This window comes from Emydura macquarii, unplaced genomic scaffold (assembly GCF_026122565.2).
Source record: "Emydura macquarii macquarii isolate MOO-44397 ecotype Brisbane River unplaced genomic scaffold, CSIRO-AGI_Emac_v2 contig_2636, whole genome shotgun sequence".
In the NCBI taxonomy this organism is placed as follows: Eukaryota; Metazoa; Chordata; order Testudines; family Chelidae; genus Emydura; species Emydura macquarii.
In genome coordinates this window covers 16833531-16855458 of record NW_027132773.1, presented here as the reverse complement: position 1 = coordinate 16855458, position 21928 = coordinate 16833531, and the positions used below count along the sequence as shown (strand labels likewise).

Genomic DNA, 21928 nt, shown 5'->3' with positions numbered 1-21928 from the left:
ACAACAGTGCTTTTACTACAAAACTATGCTTTACTTAGGCTCAAGCACAACACAAGAGGGTTCTTACTTTAAAGGTATACTTTTACTTAGGCTCAAGCACTACACATGTCTGCAACACGTTAGAAAAACACCCCAACCCTCAACCCTTAATAATTACTGAAGTTTGGGGCAGCTTTTGAGAGGAAACAGCGGCGGCTTTCCGATTGGCCAGATCTTCCAGCTGTTGGTGTAGGATCCAAAAAACCCTCTGAGTCCAAACAGAGATCATCATCATCATCCCCCCTCCCCCCCCATTTATCCTTGTTAGTAGACAATAATGCATCAAAGCGGGGGGGGGAGTTTCAAAAGCTAGACCTAAGGTTACCAGAGTACTTAATTAGCGAGGTATGTGCTGACAGAATTTGCATATCTTGAGGCTGGGACAAATCTCTCCCACAGGGCATGCATAAATAAGCTTATAATATCCTGAAACACAGATCCCAGCACGTCCACCAGAGCGTCACGGAGAGGGTGCAGGGTCAGTCAAAGGTTGATAAAGGGGCTCCCCTCCCCTCCTGGCTTATGCCAAGCCTGCACAGACCTGCTGAAAGGCCTTTCAATTTTGGCTGCCCTTTTACTGGTCTATTCAGAATCTCCCTGTACACCTGAGGGGCCTGGGAAATCTTTTCTCAGAAACTCTTGAATATATGCCAGACCTTGCTATTTGTTCTATCCCAAAGGCTAAAAAATTTATTGTTCAGAATTATTGTTATGGGCTTCAGATCATTGTTATCCCTAGAAAGGATTAATTTAATATGATCAGGAGTGAGCAATAAACTCCCTCAGAGACTGGAAAATCCTTGCATCACTAACTAATCCACAGATTTTACAGTCCATATGCAAAAACGTCTCTTTCCCAAAAGATTTGTTGCTAAGTGTTTGTAGCTAAGTCTCATATTATTAAGTCTAAATTATTTTTACAAGATGCACTACAAGCCTCTGGCTAGTATATTATAAGATATTCTAAATAAAGCTAAATTTTGATTTCCAAAATAATGGAACAAAGTACACTGTGATACATAATAAATACTTAAACGAATCAATTTACTAATTCACAAATTCAGTAACTTGCAGTGTATTTTCCAATCTCTAGTGTAAATTAGCGAGATTCTACTGTGATTGTACGTGCGCTTGTTCATTCATACCAGCCTTGCAAAACTGTCATAACAGCTTGGCATAAAACCAACTCGCTCTCCAACTGCCTTGATGGTAATGAAAATATTGTGGTATTTTACTTACCCTCCAAAACAAATTACTCTCCTGGGCTAAGTTGTTGAGTTTGCAAAGCTAGTTGATACAAGTATTTACAGGTATTTATTTATTTTGTTGCAGTAAATTGTCTACGAAGTAACTGCTTTATATGTAATTTGTATTTCTGCTCTTCATTCTTAAACCTCACTTTCTTCCTATTATATATTTTAGTATGTCTTTCCCTCTGGCTGTTGTTTGTTCCCTATTTCCTTCCATTCCCTCATATCCCTTGCTCTTTTTTTCCCATGCATTGTGATTTCTTCCCTCCCCTCCCCCCCATATTTTGCCAAACCCTTACTCCATGCACTCACTCCCAAATCCTGTCTCTCTTCTTTCTGCCTCTTCTTCCTCTCTTACCTTTATACCCAATCATCTGTTCCTCCTTCCCTTTTTCTCTTGTTCAGGGTTCTCCCTCATTCCTAACTTTACTCATGTGCTCTATCTCACTATTTCTTTTGTAACCTATCCATTCAGTCTCATTTAATTTCTTTCTCACTACCCCCATCTCCTCCCCCAAATCCATAAAATCTCTCCCCATTATTTAATCCAGTCTGAGATGTTTCCTCTATCTCATCCTAGATCCTTGCTTTCCCTTAGTTACTGGTCATCTCTCATACCCACTCACTGCGTTATTTGTGTCTCCGTTCCCTCTTTCCCTACATCTGCTCAAATTATAGTCTTGGCTGTCTGCTGTCCCAGTCCATTCATCCCTTCTAAATGAGCAAGCAGAGATGGAGAGAGATTTGTTAGTGATTAGCAGGAATCTCTTCTGTTTGTACCTAAGCATTAAAGAAGGGGTAGCAGATCCTGTCCTCCATACCACTACCTGTCAGGATATAGAAAAATTTTTTATCTACCCTTTGACCTTGTTGGAGTCTGGAAAAGAGAGACTGAATGTAGAGTTTGCATGAAATTCAGGATTTTAGGGGGCAGTGATAAATTGATGATGATGATAATACATAATCTTATATAACACATTTCATCAGTAGACATCAAAGCATTTCCCCATCTTTTATTTTTAATGTGTTTATCCTCAAAATATTCCTGTGAGGCAAAGAAGTATTATTTATTATCCCCATTTAAAGCTGGAGAGCTAATGCACCAAGAGCCTAAGTGACTTATCACACAGAAAATCCGTGACAGAGCAGGGAATTGAGCTTGGGTTTCCCAAGTCATAGATCAGTGTCCTAAGCACTGCACCATCCTTCCATCTTCAGTGGCTGCTTTAGTGCTACTGGTGTAAAGGAGGCTGAGCAGATGCTTTGATCTGAGTTGCTTTCACTATGTCCATTCTGAATATAGTGCAAACAGGGTGACCTGGAGAGCACAAATCTTGTAGTTCATGCTGAGGACCTGGTCATTGGGCAATGGAAGGATAAGGAGAAAACATTCATTTTTATACTAAAGATCATATAAATGTAGGCCCCAAAAAGTTTTGGGATATTTGTGTTGTGTCTAAAGCCATTTTGTTCCTTGTAGAAAGTTTTCCAGTCTTTGTCCAGTCTAATTTTAAAAGTAATTTCCCAAGCACAGCAGAAGCCCCATTGCTTGGGACTTTTAAAATTAGACTAGGCAAAGATTGTTTTCAACAGAAAATTTTCCAATCTTGTACTGGCAGAGAGATGGACTGGAGGAGTTAGCTGGCATTTCCCATCTCTAGCTTCTATTACTCTAACCACTTGGGAGCTGTAATGAGTCCTGGTGCCTTAGAAACAAAAATGGAAATGATTGGCAACCAAAAAGCAGAACTAAATTGCCATGTTTTGAATATTATACAAAAGTGTCTATTTCCTTTAGACTAAATGATGTTTCTCCTGATGTTCAGCCTAAATTTACCCTTTCTTAATTTTGTCCTTTAGCTTCTGCTGTGTACCCCTGTATATAATTTCCCTCCTTGAAGCTAACACCTTTCGCATATTTGTAGATACTTACCTTGTCTCCCTCTCTCTCATCTTACTCCTTAACAGTCTTCCTGTTTGAAGGGTCCAGAGCAGTTTCTGATTTCAATAATACCAAGCTCTCTTTTCTTTTCCAGGCGTATAGGGTCAGAATCTAACTTCAGGGTTGCATGGGTGTAACTGAAGGCATAATTTGGCTCATATGTCTTTGAGTCCCCAGTGTTGTCACGTCATGTTGTGTGTTGTTTCTTTAATCTATCCGTGCATTTCTTTTCCTTAAAGGGTAGTTCTGTCTATAGTTCTTTGTGACATAATTTCTGTCTACCATATTTCTATCTATCAATGCTTTCAAACTCTTTCTCTGTGTTATCTTTATTAACCTTCTCCTGCTAATACTCTGTTATAGAGTACTTTTCTGGTTACTCCTCTGGCACTTTCAATAATTGCTTGCCCCCTTAGAACTAGACATGTCCCATCAATAAATATTAATCCTGTATGTAAAATGACCTCTAATCTCCTATCCTGTTAACAAAGGTATATCCCTAATTTAACATTAACAGTGTCATCTGAAAAGATTTAGAGTCCTTTGAAGTAGAAAGATCAAGTTATTAACCAACATCACAAATGTTTTATTGTCCAATATACCAACAGTTACCCAGGACAAAAGCAACTGGCAATATATACCCAGTTTGCACATTACTTGAAATGAGCACACAAAAATTATATGCATCCTAAATATTCACGAAAGACTGTCAAGGGCAAAAAACAAAGGCAGTGAGAGAAAATGCCTATTGATGATTTCAGTAGTCTCACTCAGACAGTCCCTCTGCGCTCTGTTTGATTCCAGAGTGGTTACTTAAAAGGAAATGGACACTTCAAGGTCACAGATGTACTGAGGACTCAGGCTTTTTGTGCCACTACAATCCAAAACAGTGAACATGGATAGAGTAGATGAAAAAACATAAATCGTTTCTGTCTCCACTTATGTCTGTATGCCATCTGTTCTTCTGAGCACCACAATCATCAAGTCTTTTGGATTTAGTGGTGCAATGACACACTCCAGCTGCATGTTAGCAGTTACAATTGAAGGTTTGCCTGCCTAAGATTTTTACTGCCATTATTAAGCTAATCAGATATTATTTTATGTTCTTTCAAATTCTCTCACTTTAGATATATTAAAATGCCACAGATCATAAAGATTACGGAGTTGCACTATGCCAAAAAGAATCTATAGATTTCAGTGATAGAAAAATTCCACAGTAGGATTTTAAGGATGCAAATTCCAGATAGCATACCAGTAGGGTTATAAGGCCTTTGATCAGCTTTTGAGTGTACAGTGTTGAGGGAAATCAAAGGAATAACCCAGATCTAATAAACCAGTAATAATGAGTGACTGTAGCTACTTGCGTGTAAACTAGTGCATTGTCACATGATGCAAGGTTTAGAAAGCAATTTCTTGATACCTTAAGTGATTGCTTCTAGGAAGAGCTGGCATGTTGTACAGTTCAGTGAAAAATCTCTGCTCAGTGCAGCTGGGATTGGAAAGGCAAACAATGTTAGGATGGTTAAGGAGTGGAACAGAAAATAATATTAACATAATATATCATAATAATACTAACATTGTTATAATGCATAGTATAAGTCAACATACTGAAACCCTTCGATATAGCAGAAACAAAAGGGGTTCAGAGATGAGTGATGAAAATGGTCAGAGGCATGGAAAGCCTTCCATTTAGATACAGAGTGAAAAGATTGGGATTGTAAAATTTAGAGAGGAGATGAATGAGAGAGAACATGATATGAGCTTACAGAAATAATGATTAATATAGAAAAGGAGACTCAAGTGGTCATATTCACTCCTTCTCATAATAAAAGAACAAGGGTGTAGAAACTGAGAAAAGAAAATACATTTTTACATCAAATATAATTAACCTGTGGAAGACATTGCCATAGGATATCATTGAAACTAAGAGTTTAGTAGTAATACAACTTAGCCTTTTATTAAACTTTTCATCTATAGATCTCAGTGCTTTTACACAGCAGATAGAATTCAGAAGAGGATTAGACATTTAAATGGATAATGAGAACATCCTTTATTACATTACATAGGATAAATAGATATCTTACATATATCTTTTTAAGGGGTTAAATATATACCTTTGTGCTTCAGAGCATGATCTGACTGCTAACAGATGGGGGTGAGGAAGAAATTTCCCCTATAGGCAGGTTATTTCATAATAGTCTCCTAAGAGTTTCTTACCCTTTCATCTGAAGTATCAGATACTGGCTATTGTTAAAGACAGGATACAGGACAGAATGGGTCATTAGTCTGATCTAGTAGAGCAGGGATCATCTTTTGTGTTTGTACAGTGCCTAACATGATGAGGTCCTTGACCAGGCGCGTAGGCTCCACAATAATACAAACACTTATGCATGTGCTTAACTTGATTTTGATGGGACTCCTCACGATAGTGAAGTTAAGCACATGTGTAAGTGTTTGCATGATTGTGACCTAAGAGTCTTAACAAATCCTGCCAGAGACTTGGTGTGTACTGGGAAGCAGCATAGTAAATTGTAGACCTCTGTCAGTTCGCTGCCTCCCAAAACACTACAATAGTGCGTGTGTTTTGAAGAAGTGGGGAGGGAAGTGTTCAAATGGAAATTCATAATGTAGCAATTTTATTTTATGTGGTCTGGTAGACACTAAACTTTCACCACCAGATGTTGCCTTTTGGAAGAAAGAGTGTTTCATAGAATATTAGGGTTGGAAGGGACCTCAGGAGGTCATCTAGTCCAACCCTCTGCTCAATGCAGGACCAACCCCTAGCTAAGCTGGGCCTTAATTATTTTTGTTTACTGTAAGCCAAAAATAATTATGAAAATATTAAGTTTTAAATAATACAAAAATAAATTATTTTAAAAAATAAATTCAGTATAAGTGCAGTTCTGAAAGAGTTTTGGTTTAGACAGATCCAAGGAAAGTGCATAACTGGAGAACAGGCCTAATTGGTGTTAAATTACAAATCTAAGTTACAAATAACTTTCTTAATACCTTATCTTCCAAACTATGCATAGCATTATCTGAAATATTTAAGTTGAAAGACCACAGTCCCAACTGATTACTCAAAAGATCAGTTAGTAATGGAATATCCTGGGCAGTAATTAAATAACTAGTGTTGCAGTATTACACAGTAGGGTTTGCATCATTTTATGTCACATATCTCATGTCACTTAGTAGGCTTTGGCTACCAGATGGTAGAAGGCCACCGCTGGAAAGCTCACTTCACTGACATACTTTAAAATAATGATAAATTTCAAATTGCTTATAATGGCTGTGTATTGCATGATGACTATTACTTTGCAAAAGCACTTAATACTTTGTTAAACTTAGTCTTACATCATATTAAAACAATTATGCAAAACATGCAGAGATTTCCTTATCTCAGAAACCTGAATTTCCAGGAGTCAGTGTCAATTAAGCAACAGCTGTTAGCATGATAAACTTCTGAAATGTCAAGGTGAAATTTCTGATGAATATGGGAACAAATATCTTCTAAAATAATGAACATTATTAAGTATATGTGGAGGGGCTGCATTCAGTCCCTAAAAGGCATAAAACCACATTCTGGAGATTTGCAATATAGGTGTTGTAGGATTCTAGTGATTTTTAAGGGCCAGATACTGTTTTTCTGCATCTGATAAATGTCATTTTCGAGTAAAGTGCTTTGAAAGTACCCATAAATATTCTGTTTAGTACAGTCGTATTGTAGAGTATAATACTGAGATGTTAATACAAAAAGAGCTTTTAAAAGGCTAATGAATAGTTGAATTTTGCAAGTTAGGCACATTAAGCACATTCCTGACAACTATGCAAATAAGAGAATCTAACAGATCAAGATTGAAGGAAAAAGACTGGCTGACCCAGGAAGAAGTTATGGGATGTCATAAAGGAAAGCATGTTAGCATATGTTGTGATAGAGCATACGGCATTGAACAGAGCACTTTGGAGGGACAGGACTTGTAGAGTGCACCCTATTTGATGGGATTAATGCAAAGAGGAGGAAAATAATAGTTGAATTTTGTATTCCTATTACATGATACAGTATACTGTCATCTAATATGTGATATCTAATATTCTCCATCATGTTTACTAGTGCCCCAAATCCTGCAAACACCTACACACGTGCTTAACTTTACATACATGATTAGCCTCAGAAATCAGTGGCACTAGTCGAGCTTAAAGCTAAGCATGTACCTAAGGGTTTGCAGGATCAGGGCATTGGGGCCAAAATCAGTGCTTGCCTAAGTGGTACAAATATATTTATTTATGGGAAGTTGCTTCTGCTACCAGTGAAATTGGCCCAAAGTCTGTTTTTAAAATGCTGCACTGTGTAATTAGGTTTATCTTTGACTATCTATAGCATATAATAACTTACACCTCACATTTCAGCACCAAATTAGATTTGCTCAAATAATTTTCACAAATCACTGAGGTAAGTTGTAAAGAAAATAACTAAAATCTGAACATGGCGTTTTTCATTTGAATTTGCAAGTGGATATCATAATACATAAATATATCTGTTTTCTTTTTAGCCAAAGAATGGGATCTTCATGAGTGTATTTCTGATTGTTTTACCTCTGGAGTCCATGGCTTATGGGCTTTTCCATGAACTGGGGAGTTGCCTGGGAGGAACATGTGTTGGCTATGCTGTTGTGATTCCCACCAACTTCTGCAGGTATAGTTACCATGATAAATGTATGCACATTGCAACGTCATATTGGAATTAGTGCAGCTGTTACACATGAGAGGTAATTCAGTGGTTTACTAGTTTAGATATTAGATGGCTGTGTTTGAATGAACAGTCTCCTTCCCTATGCTTGCCTTCTAAAAATAATATTTAAGTACTTACCATATAACTTCAAATTCTGTACACATTTGACTTGTTTTTAACAAGCTGATAAATATGCTAGGCCCTGCTCCTGCAAAACATAATGCAAAGAAGAGACTGCTGATTCCATGTGATACGTGTTGCAGAATCAGGGCCTTTAGATTCTGGAGTCAGTGCAGATATTTTATGTAAAAAGACTTAATAATCTAAGCAGGCAATGAAATCATGTTCAAAACAATTTTATACACTATCAGTGTTGGTACTAAAAATATGTAGGCGTGAGAATGACTTTGGATTATTTATAAACTACGTTATCTGTGTATTTATTGTAATTCACATTTTCAAAATAAATGTTGCAGTAAAAAATTTTTTCTTTGATACTAATCATTTACCTGCTCATCCAACTACAAAAAAACAGCTTCTAAGGTTGAAACATCCTATTTTAATCCCTTTTTTTCATTTAAATCCTTCATAAGAGCTTTATCTTCTAAATGACACAAGAGAAATCATGAAATGTATATCTTCCTGAGTTTCCATGGAAATGGGATTTGTAAATTTGGAATGTGTATGATAACTATCCAGCTTGCTATGGCTATGGATTTCATGGGCAAGAAAAAGTTCCATGGGTTTGTTTGGTTTTTTTTTTTTTTTTTTTTTTTTCCCCTGTGGCTCCCCTTTTTAAAAAAGATTGACTGTGCTGATGTTCGGTTGTAAGATACCATGAAAAACATTTTAAAATGCTATAGCCTTGAACAGATTATTAAGTGTTCTACTTTCAACTGGTTATTTCTGTTGATGCATATAGTAATAGCATGAATAGGTTTTTAATTGCAATGTTAACCCATGTAAAAATAATTAATTTCTGGTAAGCATGATGGCCATCGTGCTCTCCCATCTGCTTACTATATAAAGGGAGCCTGCATCCATGGAATATGGCTATGAGGGTGAGTAAGAAAGGGAAAATGCTGCCTCTGCATTATGCTCTAGCCTTCCTCTGACTCCCCAGAAGCCCCTCAGTGGGGAGTTTGGTGAGTTTTGGAGGAGACAAGAAGTGGTTGCCTAGTTTCAGAAATGTAGTAACTTATGCTGCTTCCCCCATTGTGGTTTGGAAGACTCCTGTCCAAGGTGTGGTCTGGGGCAGCTGTGCTCTGAGGAACACACAAGCTATGCAGTCCAGGAACCTCTGGGCACTGAGTGGTATTTTGAAGGAAAGGTACTTCTCCATGGATGCCATTTATGGCCAGGTCCGTGGGCTTCCTGATGAAACCACTGAGGATTAAATACAATTGTTCTGCAGTCTAAATGAAAGAGATGGTCCAGTGGTTTAGTCCTCTTTTCCCAAGTGCAAACTTTAATCCCAAGAAAATTACCAGGATAATAAATGAGTTAAAACTGTTACCGCTCCTATGGCAGAATGATCCTGATAGGAGTGAATTTGTCCCTCTAATACATTGTTGCATCTCTTCCATTTAGAATGTAGAAGGGTTGTCATTTTATCCACAATAAAATGGTGTCTCATTAACTTCCTAGGCTTTCTTATAGCATCCTCAGCTGCCCATGTTCTGCAGCCACCAAACTGAGGACTTAATATCCCACTTGAGCCATTATTGTGAGGGCTTAAAAAGCAGATTTAATACATTTACATTACAGTAGAAATAACATTACCTTTCTTATCCTTGGCAAAATCCAATTCCTACATTGTGCTAAATTAATCTGTCTTTGGCAGTTTAGTTTATCCACTGAGAAATTGAAGTAAGGTCTTGAAAAACAGTGTGGGACACTGACAATGTTACCCTTTCTTATTAATAATAAAGAAGTTCAGTTATTTTGATAAGCCCATTCTCTAATTGTTCAGATAAAGCATATGCAATATTAATGTATTTACTTTTTAATAATTATATCAGTGCGCTATAAACCTATTTAGGTCCTATAAGAGTGAGTAGATGCAAAACCAAAGCAGTTTGGCCAAAAAAAGGAAATGGATATAATGTTATATAAAAGACTTATTTCAAACAAAAGTAATGGGGAAAATGTGCACCAAAATCACTTTTCTTTCACTTGTTCTGCTCTGGTAGGGATCCTCTGGGTCAAAACACCTCACATTTTCACCCTGCACCGTCTGTGCATTTCTACAGCCTTACTCAGGTGAAAAGGCTTGATACAGCTCTCAAGCCCCCCAGGACCAGTGCTTGAAGAGTGTTGATGGAAAGTGATGACTGATGCTTTTTCCCACCTACAGGCTGCACACAGCCTCTGGAATGCTCCTAACTCGTGCTGGTTTGGGAGACAAAATATGATTCCCTTTCGTGGTGTGTTGTTTACTAACATATAAGCCCTAGTGATTCACAAAATCATTTGTATATGCAGTTTGCAATTGAGCATTTTGATTTCAAGCCTTGCAGTAAGTATTTCACCAAAGTAGTTAAATACTTAAATATCAATAGTGGACAAAATATTCCCCATAGAGAGAACTGATTTCACCAGTTGCTACAAGTATGCGATGAGTACAATAATCAAACATAATTACATATTTTTTCTTCTGTTTTAGTCCTGATGGTCAACCAACACTTCTTCCACCTGAGCATGTGCAAGAGTTAAATTTGAGGTCTACAGGCATGCTCAACACCATCCAGAGGTTTTTTGCGTATCACATGATTGAGACATATGGCTGTGACTATTCTACAAGTGGACTTTCTTTTGATACACTTCATTCTAAGCTGAAATCTTTTCTTGAACTCCGGACTGCAGATGGACCCAGACATGACACCTATGTTTTATATTATAGTGGTCACTCCCATGGCACTGGTGAATGGGCACTAGCAGGTAACCAGCATTTGGCACTGTTGATAATACCTTTTTTCATGATAGAACCTAAAAGTAGATCATTATTGCTTTATTCGTATAAAATCATACCGGAGGAGACTGGGAACACATGGAGCCCTAATAGGATGCGGTTCGGGAGGGGGGGTTGCAGCAAGTGCCTGAAATAGAGGGAAAGGGAGGGTGGCACAAAGGGATCTTTGGGTGGTGGGGCGGAATGGAGGAATGCAAGGAGCCCTTGGTGTATGCAGTGAGCTTGGAATAAGAGTGTCCATACATGGAGTTATTCAGGAATAGCTATTCCATTTTAAATTCACATTTTACCTTAATCCGAATTAACTTCCCAGTATAGACTATACCTAAATTTTAGGAGTAATTTTCAGTAATTTGGTAGGTTACACCTCATTCATCAGCTGTCATGGAAGTAGGCTTCCGAAATTGCTGTGTTAACTTGATGACTCAATTTTGGGTGCAGAATGTGGACCCCTCTGTTAACATTGAGGTCAGGTCTACACCTAACTTAAGTCAACCTAGCTGCATCACTCAGGAACTTGAAAAATCCACACCAAGAGATGTAATTAAACTGACCTAAGCCAGTGTAGACACTGCTAGGTTGATAGAAGAATTCTTTTGTCAACCTAGTTACCGCCTCTCGAGGGAGTGGATTTCGTACAGTGACAGAAAAACCCCTTCCATTGCTGTAACAAGTATACATTACAGTGCTGTGGTAGCATAGCTGCAGCATTGCAACTGTGCTGTTATTGCACATGTAATGTAGACTTACCCTAAGTATTTTTCAAGTTTTAAAGCTTTCCTTTTCTTGGAAGACAATGCCACTTCATTTTTTTACACCTTTGTCAGTTTGTGCTATAGGATCTCCTGAAGGGAAGCTCTGTCTTCACTTTACAATAAAGGCCAATATAATGAGAGTGCTGCTGTTTCAAAATATAGAGAAGAAACATGATAAAAAATAAAATATAAAAAGAATGAAGGATTTAAAAACCATGACACAATTTTTCTGTGCATTTGAATTTTCTTGAGAGGAAATTGCTTCTAGGTTACCCATGAATGGTTTCCATTTAGGCACATCTCCAGTTTTTACTCAGAGATAGTGTAAAGTCCCATAAAGAAAAGGGGCAGACAATCAGTATTTGTCGTGAATCACTTTCATGTTCAATTTCCCATTGAGAGATCTAGGTAAACCATGGTGTGTAGCTTGATTTTCCTGCCTGATAGAACTTCTTTTAAATGTAACCAGCTGTATAAGCTGAAGGGTATTGGATAATATAATTGTGCATAGTTTATCAGACAGATGTTTTGTGAGGGATAGAACAGACAGTCATTAGTTTCTCTAATCTGTACCATCCTCTGACCTCTGGAGAGGATTCATAGAGATGACAACAATGAAATGTTAACATTCAGATATAGTAGAGAATGTAGTATCTTCTGGGAGCTTAAACAACAATGTAGCACAGCAGTAGCACTGTAGTATTTGCGTTGTAATGACATCTTCAAGGGAGGCTTACTGTACTTATTAGTTCACTAATGATGTTTCTTCATTGTTGGAAGCTTGGAAGTAGCACAGTGGTGTATAAAAGAAACTGTTAATTGATCATGCATAAAGCAGCCTGGGAGGTCATGTTCACAGACTGAATTCAAAAGGCAAGAATTGGACTATAAAGCTTTTTGTATTACTGGAGCTGTCAGCTTAACTGCCTGTGACGCTTGCTGAAAGCGTCAGAGGCTGCTACACATCCAGGGGTCTCTTCCATGGCTTGGCATTTAGCTCTGCTGTTGGCTGATCTTGACCTATGTTTGAGGCCAATGGGGTTAGCACTGGTATGCAACTGTGTAGGAGGGCCAGAAAAACTGAATTGGCTCTCTTTTGGTTATTTCCAAAGTATTGCCTCTTCCGAATTGTCTATACCCCATATGATCATACTAAAATGCAAGAAACTCATTCCTGTGGCTTTGAAAATGTGAAATAGTAAAGAAATACTTTTTCCTAATTTACATTTGGGGCTTGTATATATTAGAGAAATTTGCACCAGTACAAATCCCAAAATTAGACACACCGCACTGGAACAAAGCAGGACTAAAAGAGATACAGTTTACTGGATAAATCACACCACTTTGCACTAAACTGGTGTGTATATACTACAGGTTTCTGTTTTTTATAAGATGAAGCTGACACTGAATTTCCTCGATTTTTCTTGTTTGTTTTGGAGATAATTCCATCCCTGTAATGTTTTTACTTACATTACAATATGTACTCTCAACCTTAACTCCATCCTTAATGTAGTTTTTCTCTGGAAGTAACAGATTACAAACTACAAATTCATTTTTGCCATCTCTCAAAGATAGGACTCTGCAGATAGAGATGATGTCCCCTACACTCTTGAGTATCACTTGTTCTTCTAAGACAGTGAATGCCACCTCTTCTGGCTACACATCTCCATGGCTGCTAATAAAATGCCACCTTCTGACAAAACTACTTGGAGTTTAGTTGACATGGGAGATATAAGAACTGCACTCATAGCCACATATTCTGGCTGGCTGATGGTTCTTATTGGATTTGTTTCTTTTTATTGGATGGCACTTTGGATTCTTTGAATTAGACACCTTACAAATGGATGAAATAAATACATGGGTGCTATTTGCAGAAAAAGGTCTTTAAAAATATACTAAATCAAGCATCCGATCAGAATTTTTTTGGTAGAAATTGATCCAGTTTTAGGAAGGTAGTAAGTAATTAAAAAATTGAATAGAATGAAGCAAATATTATAAAATATCATAGCTATAAATCGGAGCATATTTTAAGTCTATTAACAGCCACTTGAGCTTCACTCACATGATTTATATTGTCACTAAAAATTCTTGATTTCAAATGCAACTGCCAAGTTAGGTATGGTGAATCCTATATGTTGATAGTAATCATTAAAAGGAAATGGCTACTCAGATAACAGCCTTGATTGATTGACTATCATATGGAAGTGAACAAAAAACAGGATTCATTTTACTATAAAATTACCACAAATTAAACACTTTTGAGGTCTGGGTTAAGTCAGTTTATAAACATTTAGTCAGAGGCTACAATAAAGTTTCCTCATCTTTATTACAATTTCAAACTAAGAAAAAAATTACATATCAGCTCTGTACCCAGAACTAAGTTGTAAGTGAACTGGCTTTCTTCATCCATCCTCACCATAAATCCTGAATGTAAAACCAATTTAAAAAGAAGATGGTTTAAAAATTTAAAAAGCTGAGGTTAGTCCTGCTTTGAGCAGGGGGTTGGACTAGATGACCTCCTGAGGTCCCTTCCAACTCTAATATTCTATGATTCTATGGATGCCACTTTTTCTGACTGAAATATGCTTGTAAACAGAGTGCAGATGAAACTACTTTGATCACATCTAACAAAGCATTAAATTGAGTCTAGTTAGTCTAGTTTCAATTCTCATACAACAAATGTGCATATTTTGGAAGTCAAGTAAAACCATACTGTCGGGGAGAACTACTTCCAAAATAAAATGTAAGCTTTCATATTTCAGTCTTCAGCTTCTAATATATAAATTTGTTGCATTCTGTCTGATATACCAAATACTTTCTGTTCTTCCAATTAAAATATTTTGGTGGTACATATTTTGTATATAAATTCAAATAATTTAAACACTATTTAAAATTATCTCTAAAGAGGCATTGCTAGTTTAAAATTCATATCTGCTTTAAAAATATAATTTCCTTACCTGTTGTTACTAATGTCACTTTAGATTATTAAAAATAAATCTTTTTTAAAAATTAGGCCAAAATTTTCGGTCTTGGGTCCTTAATATTGTGTATCTAAACCCATGTTATAGCTCCAGTATGCAAACACTTGTGAGTAAAGTTCATCATGTGAGTTGTGCAACTGAAGTCAGTGGAGTTTTTACTCACATGTGTAAATGTTTGCAGGATTCCTTCCTTCTGCTTCTCAATAAGTAGGTTTAAAACATACCCCATTCTGAGGTTTGGACTTATTAATAAATTAACACAAAGTGAACAATGTAAAGTACAGCTCACATGTTCTCCCCCTGCTTAGCTGTTCCCAGGGTTCCTCCCTAAAGGCTGCTCAGCTTAATTTATTTCACAATAGGGTAGGGTTTCGCTTATACCTCCCTTACAACCAGGATGAGTTGATGATTGCAGCTGCAACATTGAGTTGGCTGGATTAGTTAGCATTTCCCTGCAGTGGAAGAAGCCTGTCACCTTTATACAAAGCGCTAAAACAGGCCTACTGTTGGAAACTGCAAATTTAACTATACTAATGTATATATGTTTCTGCTTTCCTGTAGGTGGTGATGCGTTACGGCTTGACACACTTCTGGAATGGTGGAGAGAGAAAAATGGTTCCTTTTGTTCACGACTTATAGTTGTGTTAGACTGTGAGAACTCCCAGCCTTGGGTTAAAGAAGTAAGAAAAGTAAATGACTTGTATGTTGCAATACAAGGAGCAGAACTGGCCAGAGTGGTAGATATTGAGGAAGCAGACCCTCCACAGCTTGGTGACTTTACCAGAGAATGGGTCGAATACAATTGTAACCCTGACAATAGCATCAGCTGGTCTGAAAAGGGCCGTGCAGTGAAAGCAGTGTACGGTGTGTCAAAACGCTGGAGTGACTATACTCTACATTTGCCAACAGGAAGTGATGTTGCCAAACACTGGATGATGTACTTCCCTCGTGTTACCTATCCATTGGTGCATTTGGCAAACTGGTTTTGTGGTCTCAATCTGTTCTGGGTCTGTAAGGCTTGTTTTAGATGCTTGAAAAGATTAAAAATGAGTTGGTTTCTTCCCACAGTGCTGGACACAGGACAGGGCTTCAAACTTGTCAAATCGTAATTAAGAACCAAAGATTATTAGAAGTGGGAGCTCAGGGAACTTTCTCACTCTCTCAAATTCGATTGACTTGCAATTTTTTATATGTAACAGTTTTCTCTGTTGAAGAAATCTTGCTACTTCAGTAGCTATACTCAGTGTGGTCATCTTTTTGAGCAATGACCGTATATGCAAGGGGTTAGAAGTTTCATTCTAAAATAAGGAGGGTGGGATTATAATATTTGAATTTTGTTACTGAATTGTATATACACATGTAAAGATTTATTAAATATGACCATGCACTTTTGAGACAGTTTGCATGTTCATATGTGCTAAACAGAAAGCTGCCTGTATTCAGAACCAACAAATTACAGGCTTTGATAAGCAATAGCTCATATGATGATACTTGGCAATTATATCCATCTCAAGCTTCAGGAAAGGAAACAAACCAATGTTCAAATCATTTTATTATGCCCTCACACTTCAATGATGAAGTTCAGAGTATTGTAGACTAGAGAGCCAAAAATTAAAAACTCAAGAGGCACTGTAGGTAGGTAGCTACAAGGATATTTAGGTTAATTTACATTAGCATTCTCAGTCCATGCCTGACGCTCCCATTGACAAGAGTGGGAGTTGCCCCCCCAGACAGCAGGAATAAAATGGCTCTTTTTAAAGAACATTTTATGGTTCCAACCATGTCCTTGTTGACAGCCAACAAAGAGAGATTTTCAAAATGTTCAATATTTTTTCAAAATAAATTCAGTCTCTTTAAGGTGATATTTTCTTTTTTAAAAGAGTGAACTGGTATAAAGTATAATAAATGTGCTAAAAGGAGTTCTGTCCCGTCAGCTCTCCTGGACTTCCAACAGTTTGGCTTTTGAATTATTCCCTCTGAAACTCAAAATAAAGGAAGCTAGCTAGAAAGAAATTATGCAAAGTTTACACACAAAAAACCTATGTATGAATAATAAAATGGAAAGTTCAGAGGTAACCTTGCCTCCAGGTTTCTTGTCTGAAATCTCTGCTGTGCCTAGGACTCCAGTCCTGTGGAATGCTGGGTACAGGATTGGAGCCCAGGGGGATGATTATCTCTTTTTTTTTAAACTGAAACCAGGCAGTTTGGCAGGGAAAGTAGGGTTTTCCCTTTGTGGGGGGAGTGAGTCCTCTCAGCTCTGAGTATCCCTCTTTTTGGAGGACCTGTCAGCACTGCTCCTTCAGTCAGAGATGTTTGTCAGCTAATATGAGGTAACACTCCTTCCAAAGGCAGAACTCTGTGGCTCCGCAATATTGGTAGCCCCTGCTCACCTGAAATGCAGAAGACCAAGAGTTGCAGGCTACTGGGTGGATCCACTTAATGTGGTTTCAGAATAAATGTGTGTGAATAATTTATAAAATTTGGGGTTTACATAATTCATTCACCAGCATTTTGGTATAAATGCAAGTCACTTTATAAATATGACATTAGCTGAGGAAGTTGCCTGAAATGTAACTGGTTTAAACACCTGAAAAACAATGCTATGAGCTCTGGAACTCTTTGACTTCTGAGAGATCGTAGCCTGTTAGGTTTTTTAACTGAATCGTCAATTCATTTAGATAATCTGCCAGTCCTGGTATATAATTTGTTTGTAAACCCTACAAGAGAGGAAATATTCTAGCAGTAATTGCTGGACACGTCAACAATCCCATTAACTCTATTGTTCCTTCAAACCGTCAATTCCAATGTGTTAAATTCACTGGCAAGTTAGTTTCCCTAAATTTCTTTTATTATCCTTTGTTGTGCAAGTTAGTTTAGCAATAAAATCACCATTCCCTCCCTGTCACACAAAAAAAGGAGGGTGAGATGGGTGAGGGGCAAAGCAAATCATATACACTGTGAACTTTCATTCCATTCTCAAAATAACTAAACTGAGCTAATGGTAACTAAGAAATTCCAAAGAGAAAGCAATACAGGAACAGAGAACACTGTGTTCCAAAAAAGGAAGCACTTATCTTGATCTTGTAGGGCTAGTCTACAAAAGTATTTTTCAGCTATTTCTGAATGGCAAACCTTGGGGACAGGTGGGAGGAATCTTTAAAAAGGCAGTTATTTGTCTTGGTAAAATTATCATTATTTTGGCTGCAGTTTTGGTAACAAGGTGGTTGCAATAATGGACTGCTCCATCTAGATGGCTTACAGTATCCAGACAAAACGCTTTTTGTAATAACAGAATTAAACTTAATTATGTCTTTTTGCATCATTATTGGGACATGGTCATTGCAATACAAACATTTTCAAGTCAAGAAATTAGAACACAGTAATTCAAAAACTAAACACGAATGTGGGAATACTGATGATTTCATCACCAACCTTAACCCTGCCCCTTGCTTATTCACTAGGGACTGGAGGACAATCCTTTATTCTCTAATTGCAACTGGAGAAAGCTTGTGTTTATATGAACTACATCAGTATGTTGTTTTGTACAATGACATAACTGGCTTTCGTCCTTGTAGCCAGTGTTGGGTACAAAGGGAGCCCATGATTGGAAAGTATAGTGGAGCTCTGTGGCCTATATGTTGTGAGTGGATATAGAAATGTTGATATTTTGCCTGCATGTGGAAATGTGAAATCTCTGACCTGTGCTGGGAGTGTGAATAGCCTAGTGTGGGGTAGCCAGTGTATAGTACAATGATGGGCTTGGGCACGGTCTTTTAGGGATCAAATGTAGAGGGTAATATGTCAAATAACATCTGCTGTGGCATGTACCTGGAAGGCAAGCGAAGGCTGATCCTCCAGCCTCTACTTAAGAGATGGGTTTACAGTTTATCTACTGGTCTTCTGGGTTATCTCCAGGATAGTGGGGATGGTCAAGTGGAAAGATGGGGGATGGTGTTATTGATTAAGAAGGCAGAGGTAAAGTTGGTGTTTGGAACCTTAACTGAGTATTTTTAGATTTTGCTATGTGTTTGTTTTAACTACAACATTCTAATTTCCTGAGTTTTAAATACTTGTGTTTTCACCTGAACTCAAAAATCCCTCACTTTTAGACTTTTAAGAACAACAACAGTATTCTAATAGTGCTATTTTTAAATGTAAAGATCTGTTTATAGCCATACTAACTGGGCTTTTTGTCTGGCATCTTCCTTCCCCTGTTGTCCAAAAGAACATGCTACCCATCTGTTTCTAATCAAAGAAAGAGCCACCGGGGTTGGGAGCCTACGGAACTCAAAGGCATTCATTCTGAGTGGCACTAACATCCACATCCCCACTTTCTATCAGCACCAGTGGCTGCAGAATTCCTTAGTGAGCCGTACTGCATCTGGCTCTGCTCAAGATCAGCAGGGATACAGCTGGAATTCTCTATAGATGTTGTGGCATCCACGCAATTATAGGGCCATGCCCCAACTTCATGTCGCTGCAGACCCCTCTGGAGAAGGTAGTACATCAGAAATGCCTGAGGCATCAATTTACCCCTAAGATTGATCAGGAATGGACAGACAACATTTAACAGTACCTCAAGTTGTTGAGTTTGTTGATAGATGGTGTAGCATAGACTATGTGGTGGACAATCCTGTGGAACTGTGACCTGCCTACTGTTAAGCAGAAGTGATTTTAGGAACATTTGCAATTGCAAGCTCCAGCCCTGCTACAAGATCCATGCAGGCAGACCTCAGTGAGACTCACTGCCCCAGTGGAACTCTGCCTGCATGCATCCCAGTGCAGTGTTGGGGTCATATTTGAATTTTGGTGCCATAAGATGCTATTAAAACTGATTCCAAAGAGTTTCGCACCTCAGCAAACAGTTGCAAATTATCACATTTGAGCAAATACTTAGGAGTAAGCTGTATGGTGTCTGCAGATAACTCAAGATTTAAACTTATTTCACAGGTACTTGACTTCTGCACTGTACAGTCAGCCACTTGTTCAAAAGGTGTGTGTTTTTACCATAGCTGTGGGTTCACTTCATGTTGGCTCAGTTTACATTTCAGTTACCTCCTTTACAGGATACTCCTTACTGAAACAAATAAATGCACTGACTCCTGAAAACAATTGTCTTGAATGCATATTGCAAATATACAGTGCTGGTTTTCTCTGATTAACCACAGGTGGAATCCATTTCCTTTTTTAAAATGGTTGCACTATTTTTCTGTATCGCCACTTCTTCACTTGTGCTTTGGGAGTTTCGGTTTTGTTGTTGTTTGCTCTTCCACTAAAACATTTTCTATGATTTTTTTTAACTTATAAATTCCTCTTCCCTTCCATTTGCAAGGCGATAATCTGACTGACAGTGTGCAAAACCTGAGTGGCTACACAGCATTTTCAGTTAGTTGCCTGCACTGGATAATGTCATTGGGTGAAATTCCTTGTTTATAAATAATGTTAGAATTTTTGTTTGGGGAGATTTTTTCTTACCGGACATGTTTGGTTTTAGATTCTGTACACAAATTTTTGTGCGTTGTAATATTATTACTCAAATATATTTTACTGTTTTGAATGCTGTTTTCTTTTTTTGGTTCATGGTTTGACACTCCAGCATGCATTCATCTTCCATTTACTGTAGTCTCTCTCAACTGACATGGTTTTTAAACATGGCTTGTTTCAGTGCATTGTAGATAAAAATCACAACAGAACTAACTGAAAATAATCATCAAGGATACTCTAAAGTTTGATACTTTAAAATAAATTAAAAGTAATATTACTAGATTAAATCATTGGCACAAGAATCTATTTATTTTAGGCTCTCTTTTTCCCTCCTTCTCTCTCAGTAGATAGCCTAATATGAATGCTCAAAGGCTACATCTGCATGAGCATTTTTATTTAGCCTGATTGACTATTCTACGTTGTCTTCACTAGGAGCCTTCTCCAACTCTCATGAAAGTCAATGGAGAGGCTCCTCTTTGAGTTGGATCAAGCCCTAGGAGACTGAGTGGAAACCATCAGACACTGGCACTACAGAATGCTGAAGAAGTCACAACAGAGCATGTACTACTCTCTCAGTATCTACTGATGAGATTCCGACAGTACTTCTTTGTAACACAGATCATACTACATTTGACAAAAAAACAGGGTTGAGCCAGGCACTGCTTGGATGGGAGACCTCTATGGAACATGTAAGTGCCGCAAGATGTATTGTTGGTGACTTAGCAGATCGCATGGCACTCTACCTTCTGAACCAGTACTAAAACAATGCCCAGCATTAAGTTAAAGGTGCTGCTGGAGGTGTCATTCTTCAATGAGACTTGTAGCTAAGACTGACTACTTGTGGTGTTAAAGATCCAGTGGCACTTCTTGCAAAAATGAAGATGTTAACGTAGGTGTCATGACTAAATTCCACCTCAGGTAATCGCATTCTGCTGTCCTTACACTGCCTTTGTAATTTCAGTTAATTATCCTTCACTACTTGTCCTAAATTTCTGTATAGTATTGGTGAGCACTGTCAGATGATTACTGCATTTTAGTGGTGACATGATCTCTACAGTTTGTATTTAAGGCTTTTACATTTGTTAAAGAACTTTGGAATGAGAGGTCCTATGTGAGTATAAGAAAAAGAAAAGAGCATAATCTGATTCAATTCTCATGATCATGATTCTAGTAGAAAATGTCATATACTTAACCCTCCTTAATTCTTGTTTGAACTTTAAAATTGTATGTTCCTCCTTAGATGTTGTTAAATGTATTATGCAGTTGCAAAGCAAATGTATCCTTCATATAAAAGCAAACCTAGCTAATAGCACAATAACATAAATAGAACACTAATGTAAACAGAAATGACTTTCAGGGAGAGAATTCAATTTGAACAGCAGGTTAAAATAACTCTGCCCTTGTATTTCAGAAAAGGCAGTTGAAGAAATAATCCAGCTGTTGAGTAGGAAGCTAAGGCACGGAAAAAATACAGAGGAAGCATGCAAAACAAGTTTTTCAGATACAGCCGTCTTTGATAACACCTAGCTAAAGTACAGGATGAGTAAAATCAACAATATTAATATATAGGATAATAGAAAGGCAATGAAGAGTTCTGGATTTCTTTTTAATGAGCACCGTGTGCCTGAATGTGCTTGTTCAAGAAATATAAGGAAGAAAGGAGAGAATATGACCCTTTAAAAGTACTTGCACAGAGTAGGGATGAAGAATAAATGTATGGACACAAGCAAGCCTTTGGCAGTATTATCTGCTTTCCTTGACCCCATCACCGTTGTGT

General features: G+C 37.7%; 1 protein-coding gene across 1 annotated transcript in view; it reads left to right on the top strand.

Annotated features, from left to right (window-relative positions):
• The window catches only part of TMEM168 (transmembrane protein 168), a 29564-nt gene extending 11574 nt beyond the window's left edge, over positions 1-17990 (top strand). Inside the window, 3 exon segments of the mRNA XM_067564232.1 lie at positions 7782-7924; positions 10626-10900; positions 15229-17990. Coding sequence (XP_067420333.1) covers positions 7782-7924; positions 10626-10900; positions 15229-15776 — 966 coding nt within the window. The 3' untranslated portion in view covers positions 15777-17990.
• Positions 17991-21928: the final 3938 nt, after the last annotated feature.